The sequence below is a fragment of the Onychomys torridus genome, chromosome 3, assembly GCF_903995425.1.
Source record: "Onychomys torridus chromosome 3, mOncTor1.1, whole genome shotgun sequence".
NCBI lineage: Eukaryota > Metazoa > Chordata > Mammalia > Rodentia > Cricetidae > Onychomys > Onychomys torridus.
In genome coordinates this window covers 139,273,347-139,301,076 of record NC_050445.1, presented here as the reverse complement: position 1 = coordinate 139,301,076, position 27,730 = coordinate 139,273,347, and the positions used below count along the sequence as shown (strand labels likewise).

Genomic DNA, 27,730 nt, shown 5'->3' with positions numbered 1-27,730 from the left:
GTTCTTTTAACGCTTTGTAGCCTGGGTCCCACAGCCTGGCGCCCCAAACCCACTTAAAATCAACTGGGACCACCAAGAGTTTGAGAGTTAAATTCACCGAATTCCAGTTCAGACGCCTCTGCTCTTAGGTGGGTGAGCTTAGACCCGTGGACTAAGCCCTCCGAGCCTGTTCTCAAACTCACAGAATGAAGGTAGTCTATCTCATGGGATGGTAGGCAGGAGTTACTGAGGGAGGGGCAGTACCTGGGGCATGGTGAGCACTCTGTGTCCCTCAGCGGTGCTCCCTGCACTCCAGGGTTCCCTCAATCTCACTGTCTGGCACGTTTACCCATCCAGCCCAAACCGGGAAAGAAAACCAAATCTAGTGTTCTACCACCACCACCCACACACACACACTGACTTTCATCTGGTCCCTTCCTGACGGTTCCCCAGCTGCCCACCATGGCTCTGCCACCAACAGTGTGTGTGTGTGTGTGTGTGTGTGTGTGTGTGTGTGTATGACCCCCCCCCCCCCCCCCCCCCCTGTGCGTGCCTTGGTTGGCTCCCCAGTTATTCAATGGGAGTGAAAATGCTTGCCCTCACATAGGGAAGAGGTAGCATGAAGATTCAGTAGACATGTCTGTAAAGATGCTTCCGGTTGTGAAGGGTTCCCAGGGTCCTTTTCCCAAACACGCTATTTTGTCTTGGTTGAAATAGGGTTTCATCGAGCCCAGGCTGGCCTCAAACTCATTAGCTGAGGCTGGCCTGGTACTTCTGATCCTCCCGCCTCCTACATGCTGGGATTACAGGTGTGCCCCACCACACCCAGCTCTAGATATTTGGATGCATCCATTGGGACTGACCCAGAGCTGGCACATTCTGCAGCTAAGGAAAAAGCCACAGGACACTGCATGCTGGGAGGCAGAGCACAAAGAACCCAGATTCCTGGTTCCCGTTATAAGGCCACACTGTCCCCTCCTCCTTTGAGTGAGACCTCACCTTTTGACTGCCACCCTTTATTAGGGGTGGATACCTTCTGCAATCCCCATTTGTGCAGGTCTTCTCCCAGGTGAACACATCAGCACTGGGGTAGTATTCACTCAAGTGCCTTGAGATCTAGTGACCTTCTTTATGTACGCAGTTCAGCCTGAGGTCCTCCAGCAGCTGATACTTGTACAAGGAGATGTACAAGGAGAATGCAGGAATGGGGGCCTAGGGGTTGGGGGCTTGAAACCAGAGCTCCTGGCCCTTCTCCCTGTGAGCCACGGCTGACCTTAAGCCTCCAGCATGCCCACTCTGACCTCTCCTCTCCTCTCCTCTCCTCTCCTCTCCTCTCCCCTCCCCTCCCCTCCCCTCCCCTCCCCTCCCCTCCCCTCCTTTGTAATCCCCAAGGCAAAGCCCCTGTGCTGAGGCTGGCTTCCCTCTGTTCTGGTGGAAGCTCTTGACACCCTGGCATCCATATACCCAGAGTCTGGAATGTTCTAGTGGAAGCTCCACCTCTCTGCCCAGACCCTGCTCTTCAGAAAGCCCTTCCAAACATGGCTTCTTTCCCAGAGATGCTCAAGACCACTCCCACAGTGTATTTAAACTGCACCCCAGAAAACAGACACATGGTTTTTTGGTCTCTCCCATCTCCTCTCCACAGGCCCGGAGAATCACCCAGGAATGCTTTATTCATTAAACCAGGGCTTTTTCTAATTCGGTCTGATTTGGCCTGATTTGGATTGCTGCATCAGCAAAGAGGCTTATGGGGTACAGAAACTTTTCACCCTCCATCAGACTAGCCAGTTTTCAATGTGAACAAGCTAGGATAAATAAATGGGAGGGGTGCCTCAAGGTATAATTCAGTGGCAGAGTGCTTCCCTAGCGTAAGTGAGGCCCTAAACTTTCCCCAGCATACATGTTCATACACACACACACACACACACACACACACTACATTAGACAAGAAACACACTGACACATCTCCAGGGCTGGTTTGGTGGTTAGATTCATATGGAATATTAGCAAGTGTTGCCACATGCTAAGTATCATACAATATCAATAATTTGTATTAATAATGCATAACAACTTCAAGGTCCCATGTTTAACATTACAAGGAATTTTTAATTGTCTGTGCAAACTGCCAAAGCCATTATTACTCAGAGCCTGTCACAAGCGGGGAATTTCCTTCATGGCTTAGGATAAATGCTGCTTTTTCTCAGTACGTTTGGAGTTTTGAGACAATGCAGTACTAAAATGCTCCCTCCAGCTCAGTTCCAGAGAAATGGGTAAGAACCCGTGAACCTGAGGGTGAGAAAAGCCAGCTAGGTTTACGGGAGAATGATAAGAAAATGACCACGAAGCCAGATGGTGGCATCGAATACCTATAATCCCAGCACTTGGGAGGCAGAGACAGAGGCAGGTTCGAGGCCAACCTGATCTACAGAGCAAGTTCCAGGACAGCCAGAGCTGTTACATAGAGAACCCTGTCTCGCTCAGAAAAACAAACCAACAAGACTATGAGCACAGGGATGGAAAAGGTGGCGGCTGGGGCTGGAGAGGCCACAGTGAAAAGCACTTGCTGCTCTCACAGAGGATCCGAGTTGGGTTCCCGGCACCTACACAGCTGGTTAAAACTGTCAGTGACTCTAATTCCAAGGGATCAGATGCCCTTTTCTGGCCTCAGGCATGCATGGAGTGCACAGACATACAAACAGGCAAAACAGCTATACACGCAAAATAAAAATAGTAAATCTTTGGTTTTTCTGGACAGGGTTTCTCTGTGTAGCTTTGGGGTCTGTCCTGGAACTCACTCTGTAGACCAGGCTGGCCTCGAACTTACAGAGATTCTCCTGCTTCTGCCTCGGAGTGCTGGAATTTAAAGGTGTGCACCACCACTGCCTGGCCAAAACCAGTAAATCTTATAATAATAATAATAATAATAATAATAATAATAATAAATTATATATATATATATGGAGCTGGAGAGATGACTCAGTGGTCAAGAGAAATTGTTGTTTTGTAGAGGACCAAGGTTCAGTTCCCAGAACCCACAAAGTGGCTTACAACCACCCATAACTCCAGTTCCAGGGGATCTGGAGTCCTCTTCTGACCTCTGTGGGCAACAGGCATGCATGTAGCATTTATTCATCCATTCAGGCAAAACACGCATATACATGAATTAAAAAAGAAAAAGAAAAAGAAAAACACCCTACTTAAAAAAAAAAAAAAGGAAGGAAGGAAGGAAAGAAAATGTGATAGTGTGCAGAACAGGGAACCAGAGCTGGTGAGTAGAGAAGGCAGACGAAAGGATGAAGGAATGAGCCTCAGGTAACACTCCCCACCCCCAATGACACATGGCATGCCTCACACATGGATGTGTACACTGATTCCAAAGGGCACTGGGCTCCAAGTCCCTGTGACGCGGGCCCTGGCCGCAGTCCATACCCCACCTTACAGACGGGCCAGATGAATCAGTGAGGAGGGCCTGGTTCCAGGCGGCTCCGTGAGAGCTCTAATCCAGCGTAATCACCTCTAAGGCTGATAAGGCAAATGAGGAGAAGTGGGCCCTTTTTTCCTCTAACACTCTGATCCCACCTCCAAGGAGCGGTCTTCGGACAAGAAGAAGGTGAGGACAGACCGCAGGGTGTTAACACAGGTGGACCAAAGCGACCTGGAGCTGGGGGATGAGGGGACTGCAGCCTCCATAACAGATGCAGACAGGGAAGAGAAGGGCAAGGCAGGGACCAAACAGAGATGGAGAGAAGGCCAGAGCAGCCACACCTGAGGCTCTGGCAGGACAATGTTGAAACAGCACCATTTCCTGACATTGACATGAGTCTAGGAAAGGGAAGTCAAGGCCTTCACATCGCACGCATGACCGAAGGCCCTGTTCCTTCCCTCTTTCTACAAGATCCCCATTCTCCCTCACACTTTTGATCCCAGCACTCTGTGAGTTCAAGGCCAGCCTGGTCTGCAGAGTGGGTTCCCTGAAGGAGAAAAAAAAAAAAAAAAAAAGACCCCCTTCCCCTCTGGCTCCTAACGACAGACATTGTGATGAATGAGAAAAACAGGAACAATCCCAAGTCTTATTCCCACAACACAACAAGACAGGATGGCTTCTGGGTCCCAGGTCTGATGACTGGAGTGGGCAGAGGAACTGTACATGAGAAAAGTGGGGTTCCACTCAGACATTCCCCAGTTTCTCCTTTACTGAAGTCAGGAGAGTTCCCTGTGCCCCTGTCAACTGTGGATAAGACTCCCCAAGGCTCCGAAATTCTGGAAGAACTGGTCTGAGTCTCACCCTCCTCCACCACCAGGGCAGTGACGAGGAGGAGGAGGGTGGCAGAGGGTACATCACAGCTGGGTGGAGTCTGGAACCACTAGGGTGTGATGGGCAAGAGGGTGGCAGAGGTTTCATCACAGCTGGGTGGGGTCTGAAGAAGAGCATACTTGATGATGTATAAGTGACAAGTTTGGCCTGGCTGCCTGTGCCCTCCCCTCCACTCCAGGGCCTCCCAAGAAACGTAGGCAGTGCCTCTGGGACTTGCATCCACTCCCTACCCGTTTCATGGGGCCCCATCCAGCTCTGCAGACACCGTTTTACGTAACAAGCATTTATTGGGTACCTGCCTACCTGCTCCAAGTGGGAAACTGGGCTAGACCTGAAGGATATAAAAATGAGCAAAACGCAGCCCTGACCCCAAGGATTTCACAGTCTACTCAGAGACAGATACAAAAGAATGTGAACATATAACATAGTGCACTGTGGGAATGAGGGGAGGGGGATAATTCTGGGGGAGACAGGATAGGGCAAAAGCATTCACAAAAGTAATGGTGCTTTTCAACAGGGGTCCTGGGGGCGCACAGAAGCTCTCTAGGAGATGGTAGAGGAAGCTTCTAGGCTGAGAAAACAGCGAAGACAAGCAGGAAGGGCACAGCGCCGAGGCACGGAGCTACAGTGTATCAAATGAGAGGAGAGCCTTGGAAATGAAGGAGAGTGGCCAGACCTTTGCCATACTCATCTTACCCGAGCCCCCACCCTGGGGAGTCAGGGAATGGGAACTGCCAAAGAACTAACAAAGGGGGCTTTTGGGTGGGGTTCCCCACCCAAGTTCAAGAAGGGGCGCAGACATCTGTGTCTCTGAAGGCAATGTGGCCAGGCCAATCTCTGGTCATGGGGTGGGAAACCTGTGGCTGCTTCCCTGCACCCTGTTTATATTTGTCCATTGGTCGTTTCCCCAGGAAAGTTCTTTGTCAAAGCTCCAAGTCTGGCTTGGCTGATCCAAGGGAAAAGGAGACTTGTCTGAGCTTGTGTGGAAAGCCGTGTTCAGAAGCAGGAATGGGGCGGCTCCGAGCAGCTCATCAGCCACTGTTCTCTGGACCATTTCCTGGGCCCCTTATTTAGTCTACTCCCTCGGGCACACCAAAGACAGCTGGGCAGCTGTGGAAGGTGCTGCTGAAGATGGGTGAGGGGGCACTCTCCACTCTCAGTGCCCCCCCAGAGCACAGGCAGAAGGGCCAGGCACTGTGGAGTCCAGCGGATGGGCACAGGGGCCTAGGGTGGCATAGGCAGGCGGAGGGGCCGGGACCAGGGAAGGGGTTGTGCCCTGCTGGGGCAAAGAAGGTGGTGGGGATGTAGGGTGGGGACAGAAGCGGGAGGGGAAGGAGGAAGCTGGAGTGGAGGCCACTTCCCTCGAACCCCTGGCCCCTCGTCCTGGTGACCAATACCGGCTTCGGAACCTGTGCAACAGCATGAGGACTGTGATGACCAGAAGGTCAAAGATGAGCTCCGCCATTTCCACCACAGACAGCACCGACGAACCGAACCACAGGCTCCACTGGCTGCCCAGGTTGGACAGGAGGCTGACCATCTGTGGAGAGAATGAAGCACCCACCCGCTTACCAAGCCAGCTCCCTTTGCAGCTGGGGCCCACCATGCAGGGGCAGCTTCGACTCATCATCCCCCACAGAAAAATGGTCATGAGACCAGCAAAAACTGGGGTGCATCTCAAGGGCCTCTCCCTGCTGTCTGTCACACACACACACACACACACACACACACACACACACACACACTCACCTCCCTCCTCAATGCTCTCAGTTTATCCTGGACTCCACTTCTTTTTCCTTATCTTCTACCTCTGGGGCACAAGCCTTCTGGCCCCCAAATGTGAGCCCTCATCCTCCCTCACAGTCACCCTGCCAAGGCCCCAGGAGACCACAGGCTCCCTGACTAGGACAGGCCCTACCGTGACAGAGGGAGACTCCGAATTAGTTTTATAGTTCAGCTCCTTGAAGAAGATGTTGAGTTTAGCAACTCCATTTCTGTGGGGACGGGGAGAGAGTAGGAAGAAATGTTGGAGGGTGAACTCCAAAGACCCTCTTCCCAATACCCCCATCAGAACCTCTTCCCAGACCTCCTTTCCTCCCAAAGGATCCTGCCCAGGAGCTCAGGAGCAGGCCTGACCTTTTGTTGTTGATTGTGTAATTGTTCTGCAAGGACAGCATCTCAAAGATCCAATCCTGGGGAAAAATGGGGTGGGGGGAACAAGGTGACCCCTGTATTCCTCAGGTTGACAGGATGGATGGTGTCAGTCACATATATCAACATGTACAATACTCAGAGGACCACTGTGTTATGCACACTTGCACATGTGTGCAACTGTGTTCACATGCACATCCATCCCTCCTCTCCTCCTTTACCTGGGACTTCACAGATGGCCATCGTGAGTAGCCAGCAGAGAGCTTGTAGTTGGTCACACTGCAGACAGATAAAAGTGCTCAGTGATGGAGTAGGGTTCTATTAGCTACCTCCATCCCACCCAGCCAAGCAGCTGCTGCCCAGCCCACACCTGGGGAAGGACTCTTACCTGCATGGCTTCCGACACTTGGAGAAACAGCCCAGGCTGTCCAGGGAGAAGGCACCCTGCAGCTTATAGTAGCAGTAGCCTGTGGGTGCAGAGAAGGGCCTGTTTTCTGAGGGCATCTTCCCCTTTTCCACACACAGAGCCTTCCACACTGCCTGGGCACCCACTTTACAAGAGCATTCAATGGCACCTCAAGATTGGCAACCACAACAAAACGGTTTAAGAAATTAAGTAAGCTGGGGACAGGGAATAGCCATGTAAACATGTGTTCAAAAGGCACAAAAAATTAAAAGAGGAAATGGGAACAATGATTGCATAATAAAGGGGTTAAACCACAGTGAGATACAATTTTATAATCACTAGGAAAACTGTTGGGGGCTAGAGATGTGGCTCAGAGGTTAAGAGCATTGGCAGCTCTTCCAGAGGTCCTGAGTTCAATTCCCAGCAACCACATGGTGGCTTAAAAAGCAAAAACCACCAACAAGGACTGCTGAGACCATCATTTGCTCCTGCTGGGAATGTGAGACGGTGCAGCCATCTCCAAAAGTATGGCAGTCCCTCAGAAAGGCTAAACAATTACCATGAACCCAGCTATTCTCCTAGGTTCATGAGGAGAAAACTGAAAACATAAATCCACATGAGGACATGTACACAAATGTTCACAGCAGCATTAGTCACAAAACCCCAAATTAGAAACAACCGAAATATCCATCAGCCAGTTAAGTGAATAAACAAAATGTACAACGAGCTAGGAACGGTGGTATACGATGGTAATTCCAGCACTCATAACCCTCAGGCAGGAGGACTGCTATAAAGCTGAAGCCAGCCTGGGCTGCAGTATGAGATTCTGTCTCCACAAACAAAAGACACAAGGAAGAAAGTGTTGATGCATGTTATAACATGGATGGACCCTGGAAACACTGTTAAGTGAAAGAAGCCAGTGGCAAAGGCCATATGTTCATGACTCCATCTACACAAAATGTCTAACACAGGGGCTGGTGGTTTCCCAGTAGCTGGCAGTATGGGGGTAGGAAACTTGGGGTTTCATAGTTTCTCTGGGAGTGATTTCAAAAATTCTCAAATTGAGGGTGATCATGAGACCAGAATAAAAGCCCAACATCAAAAATTATAACCATATTTAACTAAAACTATATAGTGAGTGACTCTGTAAGATGCAAATCACCTCAGTAAAACAAGATGGAAAAGAGAAGAGAGGGGTCTAGGGTCCCGCCAATGGCATTGAGGAGCTCTAAGGAAACTTTAAAAAAATGTATTTTTTTAAATCTTAAAAGAATTATTGAGCCAGACGGTGATGGAACACACTTTCTAATCCCAACATTGGAAGGCAGAGGCAGGTGGAACTCTGTGAACTCGAGACCAGCCTGACCAACATAGTGAGTTCTAAGACAGCCAGACCTATGTATCAAGACCCTGTCTCGGTAAATAAATAAATACAAAAAAAGAACTTAGGCTGGTGGTCGTGGCAGCAGTGGTGGCGGTGCACACCTTTATGTAACACAAATCTTAAAAGGTCTTATAATAAAAAATAAAAAAAAAAAACAGAGCCAGATATTAGGGTGAAAGCTGAAAGATCAGAGATGCAGAACAGCCAGCCACTAGCTCACCTCTACAAAATCCTCAGCCTCAAGAGACTGAGTTCCTGTTTCCTCAGGCCTTATATACCTTTCTGTGTCCTGCCATCTAACTTCCTGGGATTAAAGGTGTGTGTCTCCACTGCCTGGTTCTGTTTCTCTTACGTAGCCCAGTATGGACTTAAACTCACAGAGATGCAGACAGTTCTCTGCCTCCCGAGTGATAGGATTAAAACTGCCTGACCTCTGTGTCTAATTTAGTGGCTGGGCTCTGTCCTCCAATCCCCAGGCAAGTTTATTAGGGTACACAATATATCACTACACCTTTAATCCAGCACTTAAGAGGCTAGTGGATCTCTGTGAGTTCAAGGCCAGCCTGGTCTACATAGTGAGGTCCAAGATAGCCAGGGCTTCATAGAAACCCTGTCTTAACAAAAATAAAACAAAGAACTTAGAAAGTGTTGGAAAGCAGGGAGAGGAACAGAGGAGGGCCCACCAAGCCGGCACCTACTGCCCTGTTCATAGTGGGGATGTATGCCCTCCAGGCTTCTGTCTACCTGTCTGAAAAAGAAGGTGATACCAAGTGGCCTCTGAGTTCCCTTCAGTTCTATCAGTGATCCTCCAAGGCAGGGGGCAGTGGCAGGGGGCAGAGGCAGGGACAGGAGGCAAGAGGCAGGGGCAAGGGGCAGGAAGCAGGGGCAAGGGGCAGGAGGCAGGGGACAAGGGCAGTGGGCAGGGGCAGGGGGCAGGAGGCAGGGGCAAGGGGTAGGGGCAAGGCAGGGGGCAGGGGCAGGAGGCAGGAGGCAGGGGCAGGGGGCAGGGCAGAGGGCAGGAGGCGGGGGCAGGGGCAGGGGGCAGGGCAGGGGCAGGGGGCAGGGGCAGGAGGCAGGGGGTAAGAGGCAGGGGGCAGGAAGCTACCCTGACCAGAGAAGTGACTAGGAAAAGTCCTGTCAGAAGGGGGTCCCAGGCAAGAAAGGAGGCAGATACCACACACAGGTGGGACTAGGACAGAGGTGAAACAATTCCACAGAGCTTTCTCTGTGTCCCTGGTGTCTGGTGTCTTGTCCTCTCCAGCAATGGCCCCGCCCACTTCCTCCCTTTCTCACACTGCTAGAGAGGTGGGCATGTACATCTCTGGGAGGAGGGATCGGAGGGGTCCCCCTGCAGATGAGAGCATGCAGCTCAGAGGGATTCTGCCATCCCATAGTTTCCTGTTAGGGCATCCTTCTCCCGGCATTCTAGGATAGCTCTGCCACAGTGGAAAGGAAAAGGGTGTGTCCAAGACAATGGCCGGATAAGCAGGACATGCCAGGGCTCTCCAACTTGTTTGGCGGTGCCCTGCTCCGGGTAAAAACATTCTCTAGCAAACGAATGTGCATTTGATTTACAAATTACATCCCTGGGGGAGAGATGGCTTAGTGGGTAAAGCTCCTGAACCTGAAGATCAGAGGTGAACCTGTGATCCACGTGGTGCAGCACACCTGTGCCCGCGCGCGCGCACGCGCGCGCGCACACACACACACACACACACACACAACCTACATACACACACACACACACACACACACACACACATAAACACACACACACACATATACACCTACATACACACACACAAACAAACACATACACACACATACACCTACATACACACACACACACACATACACCTACATACACACACAAACATACACCTACATACACACACACACACACACACACAAACATAAACACATACACATACATACACCTACACACACACAAGCACACACACAAAGGAAGGAAAAAGGAAGGTTAATTTTTTTTTAAGCTCACAAATTGCATCCCTGAGATGCTGAAAGGATGTAGCACATAGTTTCTAACACACAAAGAGATGAGACAGAAACACATGACTCCTAATAATTTCTTCCTGGGCCCCAGGCAGATGTTGGGTGCTGTACCTAACGTCACCCCCACCCTCAGCCAGCCAGCCCTGCTGAGCCTCCCAAGAATGAGCAGGCACACTGAAACTACAGCAGGAGAGCTCATTAGGCACACACACTTCCTTCCTTCTGCGGCAGGTTATTTTTAAAAAGGACAATTCCTTCACAGACTCACAACAGACAAAGACCGGAAGAGAAGGAGAGAGGGAAACCGAGGCAGAGCCAATGGGCAGAAAAGCAAACAGGAGCCAGAGACTAGGGCGTAGGAGGGAGCCGTCGCAGACAAGAGCTCTGGGAGCCAGACACCTAGGGAAGTGGGGGTGAGCTGTGGACAGTGCAGGGGCTCCCCGGCTCACCCCATGAGCTCTGCTTTCGGTAGTCACAGAACTCGACGCCCTTGGGCTTAGGGTAGAAGATGTAGGCACAGCCACACTTCTTGATCATGTTCTCCTGGAAGCAGGAGTGAATGCACACCTGGAGGGGAAGGAAGAGGCAAGGGGCTTCAGGCCTGGCCCACCCCCACCCCTGGGAGCCCCAAGTACAGGAAGGCTGGGCCCTTCTAACCACTGGACCACCTGGTCCTTTCTACTGCTCCCAACACATTCCCTCCTTCATCCCTCCGCCCAGCTGACCAATCTGCAGTCCCGGATGTCTGCAGCGGCTCTGTGTACCTGCTGGGTATACTTGGATGGGTACAGGTTCTTGACAGGCACATCACTGCCATTCTCAGTACAGTCACCGTAGTTGCCTCCAAGGCTGTCCAGGGCTTCCTGTGAACCCACACACATCAAGGGATCACAGGCGAGGGGCGCAGCGAGTGACCCAGCTTCACCCTGGCTCTTCAGTCTTCCCTCAATCCCTGCCACAACCCATCTCAAAACGTGTCCCAGTACCCCCAACATCCTCCTCGTACCACTTTCAAGCCTGTGCATGGGTCCAGAGCATCCTCTGAATCCCAAGGGTGTCCTGAACCCTTCTTAGCAATGGAGGTCTCCTTAAAGCCTTGCTTCCCAGGCCCCCTTGGCTAGCCCCTCTATCCAGTTCCAGTCCTGAAAACAACCTCCGCATCCTGAAAGCTCCTAACATGACCTCCCTTCAACCTCCTAGCTGCCAAGTCCACCTCTCATTTCCCATCTTCCTCCATCCCAAGGGGCTCTCCTCCCGGGTTCCCAGTCAGAGCATCCTTGCCTTCCTCATGCTGATGGAAGTCTCCACGCCAGGTCGCAAGTTGAAGCCGCCATCATCCATAAAGGCAGGCTCATCCTGCCCGTGCACCATCACCCTGGCCCCCGTCACTGTGGACAGCAGGGGGATGAAGTCATTCTGTTCTGTGCGCAGTGTCAGAGACAGACCTGAGGATGCAGCAGGAGAAGAGCTGGGGATGGAGACCCACCCCCTCACCCCTGCAGAGTCCTTCATCTTCTGGTGGAACAAAGCTCCTCAGGTGGACTTGGTAACCCAGAGCTGGATTCTGGGCCAGGTTTAAAGCACTGAATTCCTTCCATGCCTAGAATGGGCTATAGGGGACCTTTGGGGGAGGAAGGACAGAACAGACCCTTCCAGAATAACGAGGGGGCATATCAAGGTAGGGCCCAGAAGGTGCCCAGCATCTCTAGAACATACACAAGGTGAGTAAACGTGGGTGAGGCAGGTCAGCAGGAAGGGTATAAGGAGGACAGGAGCTGCTCACCATTGTTGACTCCAGGCATGGAAGACATCCAGAGATTGGAGTTGTTCTTGTTGTTGAAAGTATAGCAGTTCCCATACATGGGGTGGTGGAACTGAGAATAATTCCTTAGTAGGTAAGAGAGCAAGGACAATGGGGTCAGAGAGGGGAGTCCAGGCGGTGAGTGGACTATGAGGTAAGCCAAAAGAAATTGTTCCCTCCAAGCCTCGGGGAGCACCTGTTTCCTGCCACCCCTGTGTCCACACAACACTGGGAGGCTGTGCTCTCTGTCACTCCAGCCAACAGCCACATTCTACATGACACAAGACAGGCCACACAGATAGCAATATATACGAGATTGGGCTGGAGAGATGGCTCAGAGGTTAAGAGCACTGGCTGTTCTTCCAGAGGTCCTGAGTTCAATCCCCAGCAACCACATGGTGGCTCACAACCATCTATAATGAGATCTGGTGCCTTCTTCTGGCATGCAGGCAGAACACTGTATTTGTAATAAATAAATAAATCTTTAAAAATATATGTAAGTGATCTTGTGCATTACAGAACTTATTTTATCTTTTTCTAAAAAACAAAACAAAGGTTTCCTAAGCTCTGTATTCCACCCATGATACCCCATCAGATCTGCTGATTCTGCCCGCTGCATGTCATCCAGGATGTGAATCCACCACGTTGTGCCCTTCTTCCCTCCCACTGAGTGGGGATCCCAAGGCCACATAGACAGGGATGATCAGCCTGGGGTCAGACTCGGGCATCCCCTTGCCAGCCCAGCTCTGACCTCACTGCTTGGTTCCTTGTGTCCTCTTATGTTATATTAAGACATCTATGATGCCCCTAACTTCTCAGCATCTAAATCTTGGTTCTCCATTCTTGGTGACATCTTTGAGGACAGAAACCACACCTCATTCATCTTTGTCTTATTGTGGTGTCAGATACGTGGTTCCTGGCACACAGACAACACAGGAGTTCACTAATAAGTAGCTCTTGAATGCATCGATGAGGGAAATGGAGAGATGGAGGAAAACAGCATTAGAGGGAGTAAAACCCTCAGTAAGCATGGCCCAGAGGGGAAGACATTCAGAACACAGAGGAAATGAAAGCCGCGTTTTCCAGAGGCCTCTGTGTACCTGCAGATCTCAGATTCACAGGTCCAGCGCTGCTCTATAACAGGCTTGGGAATAAAGAGGAAAATCACACAGGCCATGCTGGTGCAGTAGAAACACAGACCGATAGCAGACCCCAGGTAGTGTGAGCTGTGTGAGGAGAGGGGAACCCTGTGTTCTACGTCCTGCTATCTGGGAACAGGACAAGAGGAAAATGAGGCTCTGGTCTGTGACCAGTAGAGAAGTGAGAGGGGACACTGACCAGAAGTAAGTGTGGCTCTGGTCATGTGGCCCTGAGTGAGCCATGTTTCCCACAGACATCATCTTAATCACACACGCGCACGCGCGCGCACACACACACACTAAAAAAAAATTTAAAGAACAAAGCCCCATGCAGGTGTGGCAGTACACTCCTGTAATCCCAGCACTTGGGAGGGTGATTCAGAGGCTCTCTGCCAGCATGAGGCTAGCTGGAGCTACATGCTACATAGTGAATTCCAGATCAGCCTGGAATAAGAGTGAGACCTTGTCAAAAAAAAAAAAAAAAAAAAAAAAAAAAAAAAGGCACAGAAGTTCAACTCCTTCTATTTGAACTAACTCTAAGAAACATTAGAAAGGAGGCCAAACAACTTTCTTTCTTTCCTTTTTGAGTTTTCTGAGACAGGGTTTCTCTGGGTATCCCTGACCATCCTGGAACTCACTCTGCAGACCAGGCTGGCCTCGATCTCAGGGAGATTCACCTGCCTCTGCCTGGGATTAAAGGCGTGTGCCACCAGGTCTGGCTCTAACAAGTTTCTTAATCTCCTCCTCTGTCAAATGAAGATCACAGAAACAGCTAGGGTAGCGCACTGAGGGCTAAGTTAAATATTGACACTGGTAAGAACTGTTTTTGCCTTCCCACCAAGGTGGCAGTGACTCATTCAGTTGCCTAAAGTAAAAAAAGACAAACGGGCTGGCAAGATGGCTCAGCCGGCAAAGAAAGGTGCTTGCTGCCAAGCTGCCGCCCTAAGGTTGAGAAAACCAACTCCAGAAAACCATCCTCTGCCCACACACATGCATGTATACAAATAACTAAAGGCAGTTTGTTGTTGTTGTTGTTTTAAGATGGACAGTAACAGGTGGAAGATGTGGAGAACTTCGATCCCTGAGGATTGCTGCTGGGACTATAAAGAGGTATGTCCCTGTACACAGTCCAGCCATGCCTCCAAATGTTAAACAGTGGTGTGACCCGAAAACACCACTCCTACGTGCATCCAAGGGAAACTAAAACCTTATCAGTGTGAAACCCTACTCAGGCACATTTACTTCAGTGTCACTCATAAAGGCCAAAGAGCAGGCATGCCCCTATCACACGGCTGGGATATGTATACACAACACAGTATTATTTGCTCATACACGAGTTCTGACACATGCTAAGGATAGATGGTAACCATAGGCTAAGTGAAAGACACCACAAGTCACAAAAGATGCCATAGATAGATAGATAGATAGATATCAAAACCTAGTACATGCTAGGCAGTCAGTCAATCTAGCCCTGAACTATATCCCTCTCCCTTGTATGAAATCTCCACAAAGAGCAATCCATGGAAACAGGAAACAGATTGGTGGTTCCCAGGGCTTGAAAGAGATGGAATAGGGAACTTCTAATGGGTAAATGGGTTTCTTGGGGATGGGTGAGGAAAATGTTCTAAAATCAGATAGTAGCAATAGTATCTCTAAATATATTTTATTTAGAGATATAACAAATATGTACATATATAAAACAACTCTAAATATATTTTAAAACCACTAAACTGTACATATGAAAAGGAAGACTTTTACTACACCTTATAAGGGGGAAAATGTGTCTTGAGGATATAGCTCAGTGATATAGAGTGCTTGCCTGCATGTTGTGAGGGCTCGGGGTTTGATCTTCAGAACAAAAAACAGAAGGAAAAAGAAAACCAAAAGAGAGGGAGACAGAGAAGTCCCAGAAGGCCACACTAAGGAAGATCACCTAGATTCTGAAGGCCCCGAGGGCCTGCAGAGGGTTCCATTGCATTGAGTGTATGTATATGAATGCTTTGCCTGCTTGTATGTCCATGTACCACATGCATGCCTGGTGCCTGCAGAGGCCAGGAGAGGGTGTCGGATCCCATGGAACCAGAGTTATGGACAGCTGTGCACTGCATGTGGGTGCTAGAAACAGAACCGGTCCTCTGCCAAAGCAGACAGCATTCTTAATTGTGGAGTCATCCCTCCAGCCCCTACTTCGGAGGATTTTTTTACAGGACTGACTATAATAGTTAATATAACAAAGTAAAGCTCCCTCCATGTTTCAAATGTGCCTCTCGACTCTTGTGTCAGAAAATTACTTCCCAATGTATTGGAGATGGGATCAATAGGAAGAGATAGGGTCACGGGACAAATCCTCACGAATGGATCCATAGCATTACGTAACACCGAGTTCCAGAGAGGTTAGCTACTGTAAGAGAGGGCTACTGTGTGTTCAGGCCAGCCCTTCCTGCTTTCTCTTTCACACGCTCCTTTTCCCTTCCCCTTTCAGCTGTGTTATGTAACGGGAGCCCTCAGGAGGTTCCGGCACCAGGCTCTCAGGCTTCCCAACCTCCAGCGTTGTAAGAAATGAACTGCTTTCTTCACAAATTACCCGGTCTGTAGTATTCTGTTCTAGCAACAGAAACGGACAAAGACTTCCTGTGAAGAATGAAGTGAGGGCTTGGAAGCCGAAAGTTAGACAGCTTACAGGGTTGTTTCAACAGTCCTGGTGAGAGAGACTAAAACTCTGAGCCGAGGAAGAAGAAACCTGCACACCAAAACTGAGATGAACTGTGGACTTGCCGGGAAGGGAGGCAAGAGCTTGGAGTGGACAAAGGGAGAGGATGGGGACAGAGACTTCCAGGTGGAAGGCGACAGAGAGGCTCAGTGGCGACAGGTGTGGCTGGCCCAGGCTTAGCCGCCTCACTGCCCAGCTGCTAGCTTTCATCCTTAAACAAAGAAAAAGTGCAGACAGGTACACAGCTGTGTGATGGGGAGCATGTGAGCACGGAGTGAGAAGTGGGAGCAGAAGCAGGTGACACCTGGCCCCGCTGCTGCCACTCTGTGACAGGGGAGGGAGGGCCCCCTGCAGAGTGGAGCTATTACTTCAGCACCTTCCTCCCCCAGGCAGGAGACAGCCCTTGAACACCCAGGGACAGAGGCAGAGGACAAAGTCAGAGCAGGAGGCAGGGGCTGCAGAGGGAGCCCCTCACCTCCACCTGCTACCAGCTCTCAGAGAGCTTGAATAGCAGCTGTGACCTCTACAGAGGTCACTATGACAGGGGTCCTAACAGAAATTATCCCTGAGGGCAGTGGGATGTGAAGGGTCCTTAGACCAGCCTGGGCCTCTGGGCATGTCACTTAACTTGTCTGGGTGCAAGAGGGCTGTCCCCCATCACGCCCCGGAGTGTATAAAGCACCCTCACATCTGCCGTCTCACACACTTGGCGTTACTCTTAAAATAGATATTAGCATCACTGTCCTCACACTTGAGTAAGAGGTTGTGTGTAAGGCTCTGAAGGATGGTGTGAGAAAAAAAAGAGTTACCAGGCCGAGGAGAGACAGAGCCACAGTTGAGACCTCAGTCCAAGGATCCCAGCACACTGCCGTCTACAGGCCAGGGACAGACTTGGGCCTCAGGCTAGTGTTTCTGCATTACCCACTTGGGCATTCCCTCGCCTAAACAACGAGCATCTCCTGAGCCTCCAGGAGACTCAGGAAGGAGACTCTTGAGGAACAGTTGAGCCAGTGGGTGGGGCTACTCACGCCTGGTTGCAGGGGGCCTGATTGAAGCGGCAGGTGAAGATGAAGCTGCCCAAGGCTTCTTCCTCCAGAGATGGTGAGGTGTCGGGCAGTCTGGACAGGATGTTGATGTAGTGGAAGCGGTACCACTCCCGCACTGCGTCCACCCCAGATGAGTACGTCTGGTAGAAGCAGTCTGATTTGTTCTGGTTGCACTGTGCATAGAGATCAGAATGTCAGTGCCCATCAGGGAGCCACCAAGGTCAAAGATTGAGAGGTGAGGTGTTCTGAGGGCTGGTGAGCAGGTGTGGGGGACAGGGTGTAGGTAGAACAGAGCAGAGAAACACAGCCCCTTGGAGAGTTGGCCAGGGAAGCACAGGATTGAGGCAGTGGTAGGCAGTTTCTCCTCGGTGTAGTTTACTTACACAACCAGGTGGGAAGAGATACAAGAATTCTTCCCCTTCCACTGGTGTGAAAACAGCAATCAAAAGGCTTGTTCCCACAATAGAGATGGGCCTAGAACTCCAGTGTGCTGGTGGTATGGCCCATCTCTTCAGGGCCTCCCTTTCTCCTTCATTAGCTAACTCTCCCCCATCTCCTCTTTTAGTCTACACATTTAGGGACTAGGGATAGAGCTCAGAGGAAGAGCCCTTGCCAAGCACAGGCAAAGACCTGGGTTACACACACATGCATGTATGTATCTGATTTTACTATCTATGTGTCTAATTTACTTGCCCTCTGTTACAGGCTTGAAGAACCTCAGATCTCCGTTCTGTCACAGGAGGGTCTCAACTGAGTCCCATCAATAAGGACTAGAATTCAGAAATGTATATTTTCTTTCTCTCTCTCTCTCTCTTTTGTTTTTGTTTTGGTTTTTCAAGACAGGGTTTCTCTGTGTAGCTTTGGAGCCTGTCCTGGATCTCACTCTATAGACCAGGCTGGCCTCGAACTCACAGAGATCCGCCTGCCTCTGCCTCCCTAGTGCTGGGATTAAAGGCGTGCACCACCACCGCCCCCTCCCCCTCCCTCCACCTCCTCCAGAAATGTGTATTTTCAGCAACAGATTTTATTTCCCGCCACTTATCCCCTGCCACATAAGCTGCCAGCAAAGTGGCACAGGGTACTCTAAGGTTTGTTTGGGTTTTGTTTGTTTGTTTTTGTTTTGTTTTTGCGTTTATCTATTTATTTATTTACTTCTTTGTGTTACTCGGCCCCTCAGTCTAAAGGAGTGGGCGGGGCCATTGACGGGGCGAGCGCGTGGGCGGGCCCTGGACCGAGGGCGGGGCTTACCAGTTGGAAGCCGATGGTCCAGTCCTTCCGGTCCACTTGGGGGTTGTTGTCCCGCACACTGGAAGACGAGCTGCGAGCCGCGCGGGCTGGGTAGGGCGGAGGCGGAGCGTGCAGGCGCTGCAGGGGGTGCGGAAGAGCCCTCCCGAGGTTGCGGGTGCGGCGGCGGTGGGCCCCAGCCTTGACAGTGTAGGAGGAGTTGTATTTGTATAGGTCAAAGAGCGTCTGTTCCGTGATGCGGTCCAGCTCTTCCAGCTCCTCTTTAATTTCAGTGTATCTGAAACGGCCAATGGGGAGGAGATCGGTCTAGGGGTGGCCTGCCGCCGTTGAGCCATGGTTTTCTCCATAAACGGAGGGGATCAGTGACCGCTCTAATGGCTCCAGAACTGTCTGGGGATAAGGGTGTAAGCAGATGTGTGGCTCCAGAACTGTCTGGGGGTAGGGGTGTAAGCAGATGTGTTCTCAGTGGAAGCCTAGGCCAGGACTTCCTTTATTGCTACCTGTTTGCCTGGGATTGGGGGTGGGGGTGGGGGGTTCTTCACTCCCATGGCCTGGCAGCTCTGGTCTTGCCCCCATCCCCTTTGGGGGGGGTGGCCTTTGGGAGTGCCTGTCAACCCTGTCTTCAAGACTTCTCAGCAAATGCACTTTCAGAATCTCCCTAAACTGCTGTAAAAAAAAAAATACCAGATGTAGTACCCACCCTTCCCTTCTGCAGAGGCTTCCCTTTAATGAGATTTGGGAAGGACCCAAACACTGTTCCATATAAGTCCTTACATTCCTCAGTTAGTACTGGCAGTATTACTGTCTGCATGATGGACATCCACATAGCTGGACTAAGAATTACAGTCTATGAAACAAAGTAGAGATGGTAAATTAAACCAGGCCGCGAGAGGCAAAACAAATGCACAAATATTTATTGTATTTCTAAATACTAGCAACAAAGAAATAGAGAATGAAAATAACACCACACCGGGGCTGGGGAGATGGCCCTGCATTTAAGAACCTGCTCTTCCAGAACCCGAGTTCAGTTCTCAGCACCCACATTTGAGTGCTCACAACCCCTGTAACTCCAGTTCCAGGAAAATCTGACTCCCTCTTCTGGTCCAGCCACACTCACACATGTGGCATACGCTCACAGACATATGCCTGTGCGTAAAAATAAATACTAAAAAATGACATCTTAAATAAATCTGATAAGTTTAGGAGTAAGTCTGATAAAAGAGAAGCTGATTTCTTACACTGAAGAGCACACTGAAACCCTGCTGAAGACCAAGCTGTCACCACGTCCCCCAACTTGATTTTTACACTCCGTACAATCCAGACCCCAAATTCAGCAAACAGGTTAAAAGTAAGTGGCAGGCAGGTGATTCTGAGATTTCTATGGAAAATGCAAAGAGTCTCTATAAAGCTCAGGCTGGCCTCAAATCTGGAATCTTCCTGCCGTAGCCTCATGAGCAGCTGCGCTTGCAGGTACCTGTCACAATGCCTGTTTGCAAAGAACCTGCTGTGGTCAAAACAACTGTGGAAAAGGAAAAAGCTGGAGGATTTATACTCCTGGAAATATGTACTGTAAAGGGGCTGGAAAGTGTCTTAAGAGGCCAAGAGCACTGGCTGCTCTTGCAGAGGACCCCGGTTCAATTCTCAGTACCCATCTTTAATCCCAGCATTGGGGAGATAGCAGCAGGCAGATCTGTGAGTTCTAGGTCAACCAACCTGGTGTACATAGTGGGTCAGCCAGAGCTACATAGTGAGACCTTGTCTCCAAAAAGCAACATATGTAATATACGTAAAAGAGTAATTGACTAGAAATGTCCAATATCTTGAATGTTAAATATCACTTCAAGAAAAATTCAAGAGCAATTAACTCCTTTAATCCCAGCACTTGGGAGGCAGAGATCTCTGAGTTTGAGGCCAGCCTGGTCTACAGAGTGAGTTCCAGGGCAGGCAGGGCTACAAAGAGAAACTATGGGGGGAAAAAAGGAAGAAGAGGAAGAAGAAGAAATAAAGAAAGGAAGAAAACAAACTTACAGCACTGGTGAAATGAGCCAGAGATATGGGATTGTGCATTTGGGGTCTGACGCAAATAGCGTTTTGTTTTGTTTTGTGGTCCCCAGGGTCAAATCCAGGGCCTCATAAATGCTGGGCACTCCATCCACCCTCCACCACTGGGCATCACCTGCAGCCCAAGGCCATTTAAAATCTTATCCATGGCCCTCATGTACCACCGTCCAGTTCAAAGCTTCCCAGTCCTCCCCTTTGGGCTGTTCTCACCCTGAAAGTCCAGCTGGCTGGACCCTTGGCATCCTCTTCTTTGTTCCCAGTCCCTCATCCCTTCTCAGAGAAAACAGAGCTCAGGTCCAAGGTGTGTGTCCAAGGCCTTCTGAGAGCCTGATTCGGCATTGATGATTCCAAGAATAGCCATGTCAGCTACTGTGATCACTTCTGAGGAGCCAGCACATCCATTACATATACTACTCAGTGATCTGGGCTCATATTGTGATGCCCTTTTCCAACATAAAATGGCCAGGACATGAGTCAGAATGTGTTCCAACCTTTGGTATCCTCTATTCTGCCCCAGAAAGACCACTAGAGTACTCACATGCACACACACACTGCCCCCTGCTGGAAGGGCACTCTGGTGCCCCAGCTATGTAATGTTGGGTAAGGAATCCAGCTGAGCAAGTGTCTCTTCACTTTTTCAAAGTCAAACAGGAAGAATCCAGGTTCCCGGTTCTGCTGGAATTATTTCTATGACACAGGTCACCACCTTCATCTCCCTTTTCCTCATCACTGTATTGTCACTTCTCTGTCTCCACCTGAGCCCATGTCACCCCTGAGCCAAAGTCAGTGACAGTCCCGGCATTCAGCTCCCTCCCTCTTCTGGACTGAGTGCCAATGAACACACCCCACAACAGTCTGGTCTCCCAACCCTTGATCCTGCACCTGTGTTGAATTCCATGCAGAGATGGCTCCCTCCTCAAGGACACTTCTCTTCTTTTTTGATGTCAGACAGTGTCCCCGTGTCACCTTCCTAACGTCCCGTCACTAAGCATTGGTCTGACAGGACTCAGAGCCTTTGGTTGGCACCAGTGCTGAACTGACCATTAGGCACAGTATACACTCAGTGCTTGTCCTGGGACCAGGGCTAGACAGAGGAGTCAAGACTCGTTCATTGGGATGCTTGCAAGATGGTCCGCCCAGCTGGCCTTGACTTCCTTCCTGGGCCATGCTCAGTGCCTGTTTGTCAGACAACCCACCTGTGGGAGGTGGGTGAACCCCCTGCTCCCAGTCCATTTCCATCAGACCTTACTCTCTTCATTCCATAACTCAGGACACCGAAACCCATCCATAGGCAACTACCTTCGGGTCACTCATCAGGGAAATACTGATGCTAAGCTTCGAACCCAGGCTTGCTGGACTCCCCAGTCCCTGGTTTTTCCACTACTCCAGGCTAACGAGTGTTCAGACTCGGCATCTCCTTTCTCTGAAGCTAGCCTCCCCCCTGACTCTCCTCTGTAAAGCACAGTCTGGCAGGATTCAGGAATCCTAAGAGGTCTGGGGCTGACACACCTCTTCCCATCTGTGTCTATTCCTCCATCCCTGATCTATTTGATGGGCTCCAAAACACCCACCCAGGGACCCTCCAGAGCATTCTCAGCCAGCATTCTGGAATACTTGGCAAAACTGAGGATGAGGGACAAGCCCGTCTCCTTCCTTGGCGGTGTGTACCCGTGTGCTTAGCCCTAACTCTCTGCTTCATCCAGGGAAGTCTTGACCTCCTCTGATCACTTTCCCAAGCAGATCCGAACAGTGCTAAGGGGGCACACTCACAGACTCAGCTTGTATCACTGTACATTCACGTGTAGATGCCCAACTGGTAGCCCTCCTCTCTCTTGAGTGGGTTCTGAGCTTTGAGATCACACATAGAGTGATGGCAATCTAAGGACAAAAGGGTCTCAGGAGCTGTTGAAAGGAAGGACGGCCAGTGTGGTGAGTGTGGATGTCATGCTGAGACAGATGGTTATGCAAAGCTCTCTGGCTCACAACAGGACTGTTGTTGCCTCTAGACAAGCTGGGCTTAGGGCAACCTCTGTTGCTGCTAAGCAGGACCCATTATTCCTTTAGGAAGAGTTGGCCATCACAAACCCCAGCTGCAGTCTCCCTTAGGCTGTCAGGATGATGCTGTGTAGAATTCCACATTTTAATGAGCTGGCTCAGGTCACGTAGAATCTGACCCCTGGCGACCTAAGCCATCTTTTATGGATAGCCAGTCCCCATAAAACTTTTTCCTCAGCAATACAACGAGGTGTTCGCCTTGTCACTAAAGTATGAACCCCACATAGGTGGCAAAGAGGTCCTGCCTCCCAGTGGGCTAATAACATATGAAAATGACTAAGCATCACTCTCGGTAGAGTGGGTACTATGCACTGCGGTTGGCGTTTTATTGCCAGGGGTAGTCGTTATCAGAGATAAATGCCATTACGGGAGAACGGCTGCCACTCACCTACCATGTGACCTCTTGATTGTAACGACAGTACCAAATGAGTACTAAAGACCCAGATTCCCATTCTTACTCCTCCCAACAGCTGGTGGCTTTTAGTTTCTTTTTACTTTTGGGTTCTTGGAGCCTCAATTTTCCCATCTGCCCTTCTTATTCAGGAAGCGTCACAGGAGCCAGTGAGATGGCTTGCTGACAAGCGGAGCAACCCGAGTTCAGCCCCCAGCACAGAACCCAGTTAAACCCAGGTGAAAAGGAGAGACCCTTTACTGGCACCAGGACACATGAGCACCCACCCATGCACATGCACACACAGCTCTGCCTATATAAATTCTTGTGCTGAACAACTCTGGCCCCGGCACCAGAGTGCCCGACAGAGAAGGATCTGACCACTGGCCAGCCCAGGGTCTCGGTCCTCAGTCGGGGCTCTCCCTGCCAGACACTGAGGAAAGGCTGGCATCTACACTGAGAAGAGAGTGCAGGTCAAGGGTGGCTTTCCAGTTCAGAGTCCACCTCCTTCTGTGGCTCTCTGAGGAAATGCCCCTCTCTTGGGCCACTCCATGCCAAGCCCTGCCATCTGCCCAAGAGAAAGTCCATGGTCTTAACTGTCCCAAGCTCCAAGCTCTGCCTTGGTTGTATTCTGTGGTTGTTGGCACAGGGTCACACGTAACCTATCCAGCCTCAAACTAAAAAGTTGTACCCAAAGCTAACCTCGAACTCCCGATTCTCCTGTCTGTGTTTCCCAAGGGCCAGAATTACCGGCATGTGCCATCAGGCTTGGATAAATTCTTCCTTAGGTCCAGCCCTAAGTTCCATATGTTTGTGGCTCTGTTGCCCATGGATGCGGAGATGATGAACACTCTCTTTCCAGTGACTAGAAATTGTAAAACCAGCACAGCGCTGCAGCCAGGGCACCTTCTTAAATCCTCTGCCGGGGTGTCCCTCAGCAGGTGGACACCCAGTGTGACTCTGCTCCACTCCAGGCTCTCCTCGGCAACTGGTTCCTCCATCCTATTCTCCTCTCACCCCAGGTCAAGTCCCTCCCTCTGCCAACAGCCATGATTCACACTCAGATCAGCGCCACCAGGCTGCCCCAGCCTATCTGCTGCCTCTGCCTCCCTCTCAGGCCCTGGCTCCCCTCCCCTGCACTCCTAGCCAGGAGTCCCCTTCTTTCGGCTGCTCTTCCTCCTGGGATCCTCCCAGCTGCCCCACCTTGGGAAGCCTTGCTGTCATGGAGAGGGGCTTTGAAGTCACACTTGACCTGGGACTTGACTGCTAGCCGGAGAGGCACTAGCTCTAGATGGGAGTGATTTTTTTTCTTTCATTCTGGTTTCACCGCTTGCCTGTCTGTCTGAGTATAACTGTGTTTCCTCATCTATAAAACGGATGGAACAATGCTACATATTTCCCAAGTCTGTTGTGAGGATGAAATCATTTCATAATATTTCTTTTCTTAAAGGTCAGACACCTGGGCAGGTGACAGGGCAGCTGAGCTAGAATCACTACATACATTCAGGCTGGGTCTTTAGGGACAGCGAACAACACTATGTAGCTCTGGCTGGCCTGGGACTATGTTGACTAGGTTGGTCTGTAGCTCACAGAGATCTGGCCGCCTCTGCCTCCAGAGTGTTGGGGATAAAGGCATAAGCTGCCACACCTGGCCCATTTATAATATTCATTCAGATTTAGTTCATCTGGAAAACCATCTGGGACGTAAATATGTATTAACAGTATTTTTACTGTTATTTTTCTTCATTATTAGCTATACAGCTTTGGGTCTAATTATTTCATCTTGTTGAACATCAATTATCTTAATCTGAAAACTGGAAATAACACAGATGTGGTAGCAAGTGCCCTAATATCCCAGGAGTTCAAGGCCAACCTGGGCTGCACTGAGATCCTGTCTTTAAAAAAAAAAGAAAGAAAGAAAACAGCAAAGTAAATCCATAAAATGCCCACTCCCCAGACTGCAGGGTTGAGGAGCAGTGTTTACGACCACCAACACCAAGTCAAATGCACTTCGGTTCCCTCCTGTGTTTGGGAGCCCTCCCCCTGCCCCCCCTGCCCTCCCTCCCCCTTCCCCCCTGCCCTCCTCCCTCTGCCCTCCCTCCCCTCTGTGTGTTCCTCTCCCCCCCCCCCACCTCCCCAGCCCGCAGTCATATTCCAGGAAGAGGGAGAGTTCCTGTGTGGGCAGCTGCTCCCTGCTGGGGGCAGTGTGGTGTCCACTCCCGGGGGTTCTAGCCTGGCCTGTCCAGGGCCATGCACCCAGTAGAACCTTAGAAAACATGCAGGCCTCAACACACTCACCCCAGCCTTCCCCATATCTCCTCCTCTTTGTGACCACAAATATTTATTGAGTGTCTACAACCTACTTCCAGGCCCTGGCCCCTCCCCTCCAGCACTCTCTGCCTGTTATGTCCCCCACCCTGCCTGGCCTAAGGTGAAAAAGAGCTAAGAAAGCCTGCTGGGAAAAATGAGGCTAAGGAAGGGAACAGCCCAGGCCTTGAAATGAAGGTAAACCAGTGATTGGAAACTTCACTTATCTCAAGTCCCATCTCTTGAGTATAAAGCAAGGCCGAGTTTGGGGACCAAACAAACAGGATGAATCAGGATTCGGTTAGAATGGATGACTGTTGACTTGTCTCCCTTGGCCTCGTTTTCCTATATGTAAAATGAGGATACCACTGGTCCCATGTCCCACGTCTTTGAGAACGACACAAGGCAACTGTAGAGGACTTCTAGGAGCCTCTTGTGTTCAGCTTAGTGACTCCTGCTGTGTTCATTGAGGGGGGGGGCAGGTTTTCCTTTCCAGGACAGGACTTCCCAACCTTTGTTAATCCATGACACATCTTTGGACCTGACAGGCTACCTGAGGGAACCTCCGCCCGCAGTGTATGACCAACCCCAGCCTTCCATAATTGCCTGCATTCCTGATGCGTGTACTCACACATTCGCCCTCATTCAAACACTCATAAGAGACCTCACACTCCTTGAAGGCAGACCAGCTCGGTTTTTATTGTACTAATCACGGTATGCTACAGTATTTGTTTACACGCCTACCTCTCCCACCCTGTTTTAGCCTTTCCATCCAGTACCTAGTAAAGCACCTGGCCCTCGATAAAGGCCGCTGGATTATCAACCAGCCTCTTCTGCTGGGTGCCTAGCACTACTGTGTCTGGTTAACTGACTGAAGACAAATGCTGTGTACAAACACCCAGCCCTGCCCTCCTCTCTTCTCCATAGCAACAGTTCAGTTTCCAGACCCAAACTGCCCAAGAGCACTGATGAAACCCAAAACCTCAGAACACACCAAAGCCCTCAAGGGTCAGCGACCTGGGCAGGTGGCAAGGGCAGGTGATTAAGGCAGCCGTCTGGCTCACCTGCACGCATCAGCCTGGGACTTTGGGGACATGTGACAAGGAGACTCTCCCACCCCACTCTCCTACCCTGCATCCCCCCCCACCCCCCCCAACCCCGTGTTACCTCTTCCACAGCACAGCCAACTTCCCTTCTGTACAAAGATCTTATCTACCTCCACAGCACCTGCAAGGCCTTGACCTCAACCAGCTCACTGGCCTCACAGCTCCATCCCCACACTTGTTTACTTTGGGGCTTGCTTGCTTTTGCTGAGGGTGGAACTCTGGGCCTCGAGCATGCCTCGAGCATGCTAAGCACATGCTATACCACTGAGCCACCCCTACACACACACACACACACACACACACACACACACACACCTGGGAAACAGCACAGGACTGACTGACCTGTAGGGATTAAGGGTGCAGACAGTGACCGCAGGGAAGACCAGCTTGTCTGAGTTGAGGTTGATGTTGAGGCTGACAGGGTAGCTGAAGTACTCTTGGAACAGCAAGGCGAACTGCCAGTACATCACGCCGAAGGTGCAGAGCCACAGCACGGCCCAGAAGGCCGTCTTCATGCGGTTGTGCTTGGAGCATACCAGGCGGATGGCGCCGTGGATGGTGGTGTTGTTGCAGAAGAACTGGAAGAGCTCTCGGTAGGAGCGGTGGAACTCGATCAGCGCCTCCTCCTCCTCGGTGGGCTGCGGGGGCACTGAGGGTTCGGGACCCAGCCCCTGCTCTTCTCGCTTGTCTCCCTTCGCCAGCCTTTGCATGGGCTGAGGAGGACAAGGGTCTTGTTCCTTGAACTTGCCGCCCTTCATGGAGCCCTTAGGTGAGTTGGAGAGGTGAGGGTCTAGGTCAAGGTTGAGCTCGGGGCCCTGGTGCGCTCCGGCATCATCAGCATGAAGGCAGAACGGGGCTGCCCCTGACCGTGCCCGCATCCTAGGCTGAGTCCACTCTCCCCCTGTCCTCCCACCCTCCTCCTGCTTTCCAGGAGCCAGCTGACCTTCTGGAGTTGGGGGGCCAGCCAGGCAGCACTGAGCTTCTCTGGAGTAGCCACAGAGCTTCCCAGCCACCTTCACCTGCCCGCTAGCGCCTCCTGGTTCTCCACAGCAGATACTGTGCCTTACTTAACAGCCTCCCCTTCTTGCCCTTTTCCTCCCTGACGGTGTGACCGGCTCCAGCTTTCACGCCCTCTTGGCCCAGCAGCCTCCTGCTTCTCTTTGGGTCTCCCCGTCTGTGCCAGGCTCTCTGATCCTGCCTCACTTCCTCCCCTGCCTTCCCTGTCTCCTCCTGGGCCCTCTTCTCTGGGCTGGAGCCCTGGCCTCGGGCCCCCTGCTATCTCCTCCTCTCCCTCAGGAACCGCAGGGCTGCAGGAGACCTGAGCTGCCTCCTGACTCCAGCTCCCAGGTGTGGCTGGGCAGTGACTGGTTCCTTTCCAGTTGAAGCTGGCAGCGGAGCCTCTCCACCCTCTCACCTGACAGGTGCAGGGCCTGGGGATGGGAGCCACAGGAGCCTCATTAGCATCTCAATTAAAGGTGAGCGTGCAGGGGGAGGGTCAAAGGAGGAGTCTGGTCCGGTTGCTCCCCAGTGAGGAGGGCTGGCCGGGGCAGGTGAAGCAGGTACCTGCTGAAGAGTTTGGGCCAGCGATGGATTGATGGGGAAAGACCGGCAGGGAGAC

The 27,730-nt window shown here is 51.0% G+C and overlaps 1 protein-coding gene across 1 annotated transcript; it reads right to left on the bottom strand.

Moving 5' to 3' along the window:
• Positions 1-5,312: 5,312 nt before the first annotated feature.
• On the bottom strand, positions 5,313-26,897 carry Scnn1a (sodium channel epithelial 1 subunit alpha). The gene is made up of 12 exons (XM_036182573.1): positions 26,455-26,897; positions 18,196-18,469; positions 16,930-17,120; positions 12,035-12,138; positions 11,533-11,696; positions 11,016-11,114; positions 10,701-10,818; positions 6,834-6,912; positions 6,667-6,724; positions 6,431-6,486; positions 6,213-6,288; positions 5,313-5,834 (listed from the first exon to the last, which is right to left on the bottom strand). The coding sequence occupies exons 1-12, from the start codon at positions 26,868-26,870 to the stop codon at positions 5,451-5,453; spliced, it is 2,019 nt and encodes a 672-aa protein (XP_036038466.1). The 5' UTR covers positions 26,871-26,897; the 3' UTR covers positions 5,313-5,450.
• Between the last annotated feature and the right edge of the window lie 833 nt (positions 26,898-27,730).

Coding starts and splice junctions, on each gene's coding strand:
- Scnn1a (XM_036182573.1), bottom strand. CDS start 26,870: ATGAAGGGCGGCAAGTTCAAGGAACAAGACCCTTGTCCTCCTCAGCCC. Junction 6,487..6,666: donor GGCCATCTGTGAAGTCCCAG/GTAAAGGAGGAG, acceptor ATTTTTCCCCAG/GATTGGATCTTTGAGATGCT. Junction 5,835..6,212: donor CGGAGTCTCCCTCTGTCACG/GTAGGGCCTGTC, acceptor TTCTCTCCACAG/ATGGTCAGCCTCCTGTCCAA.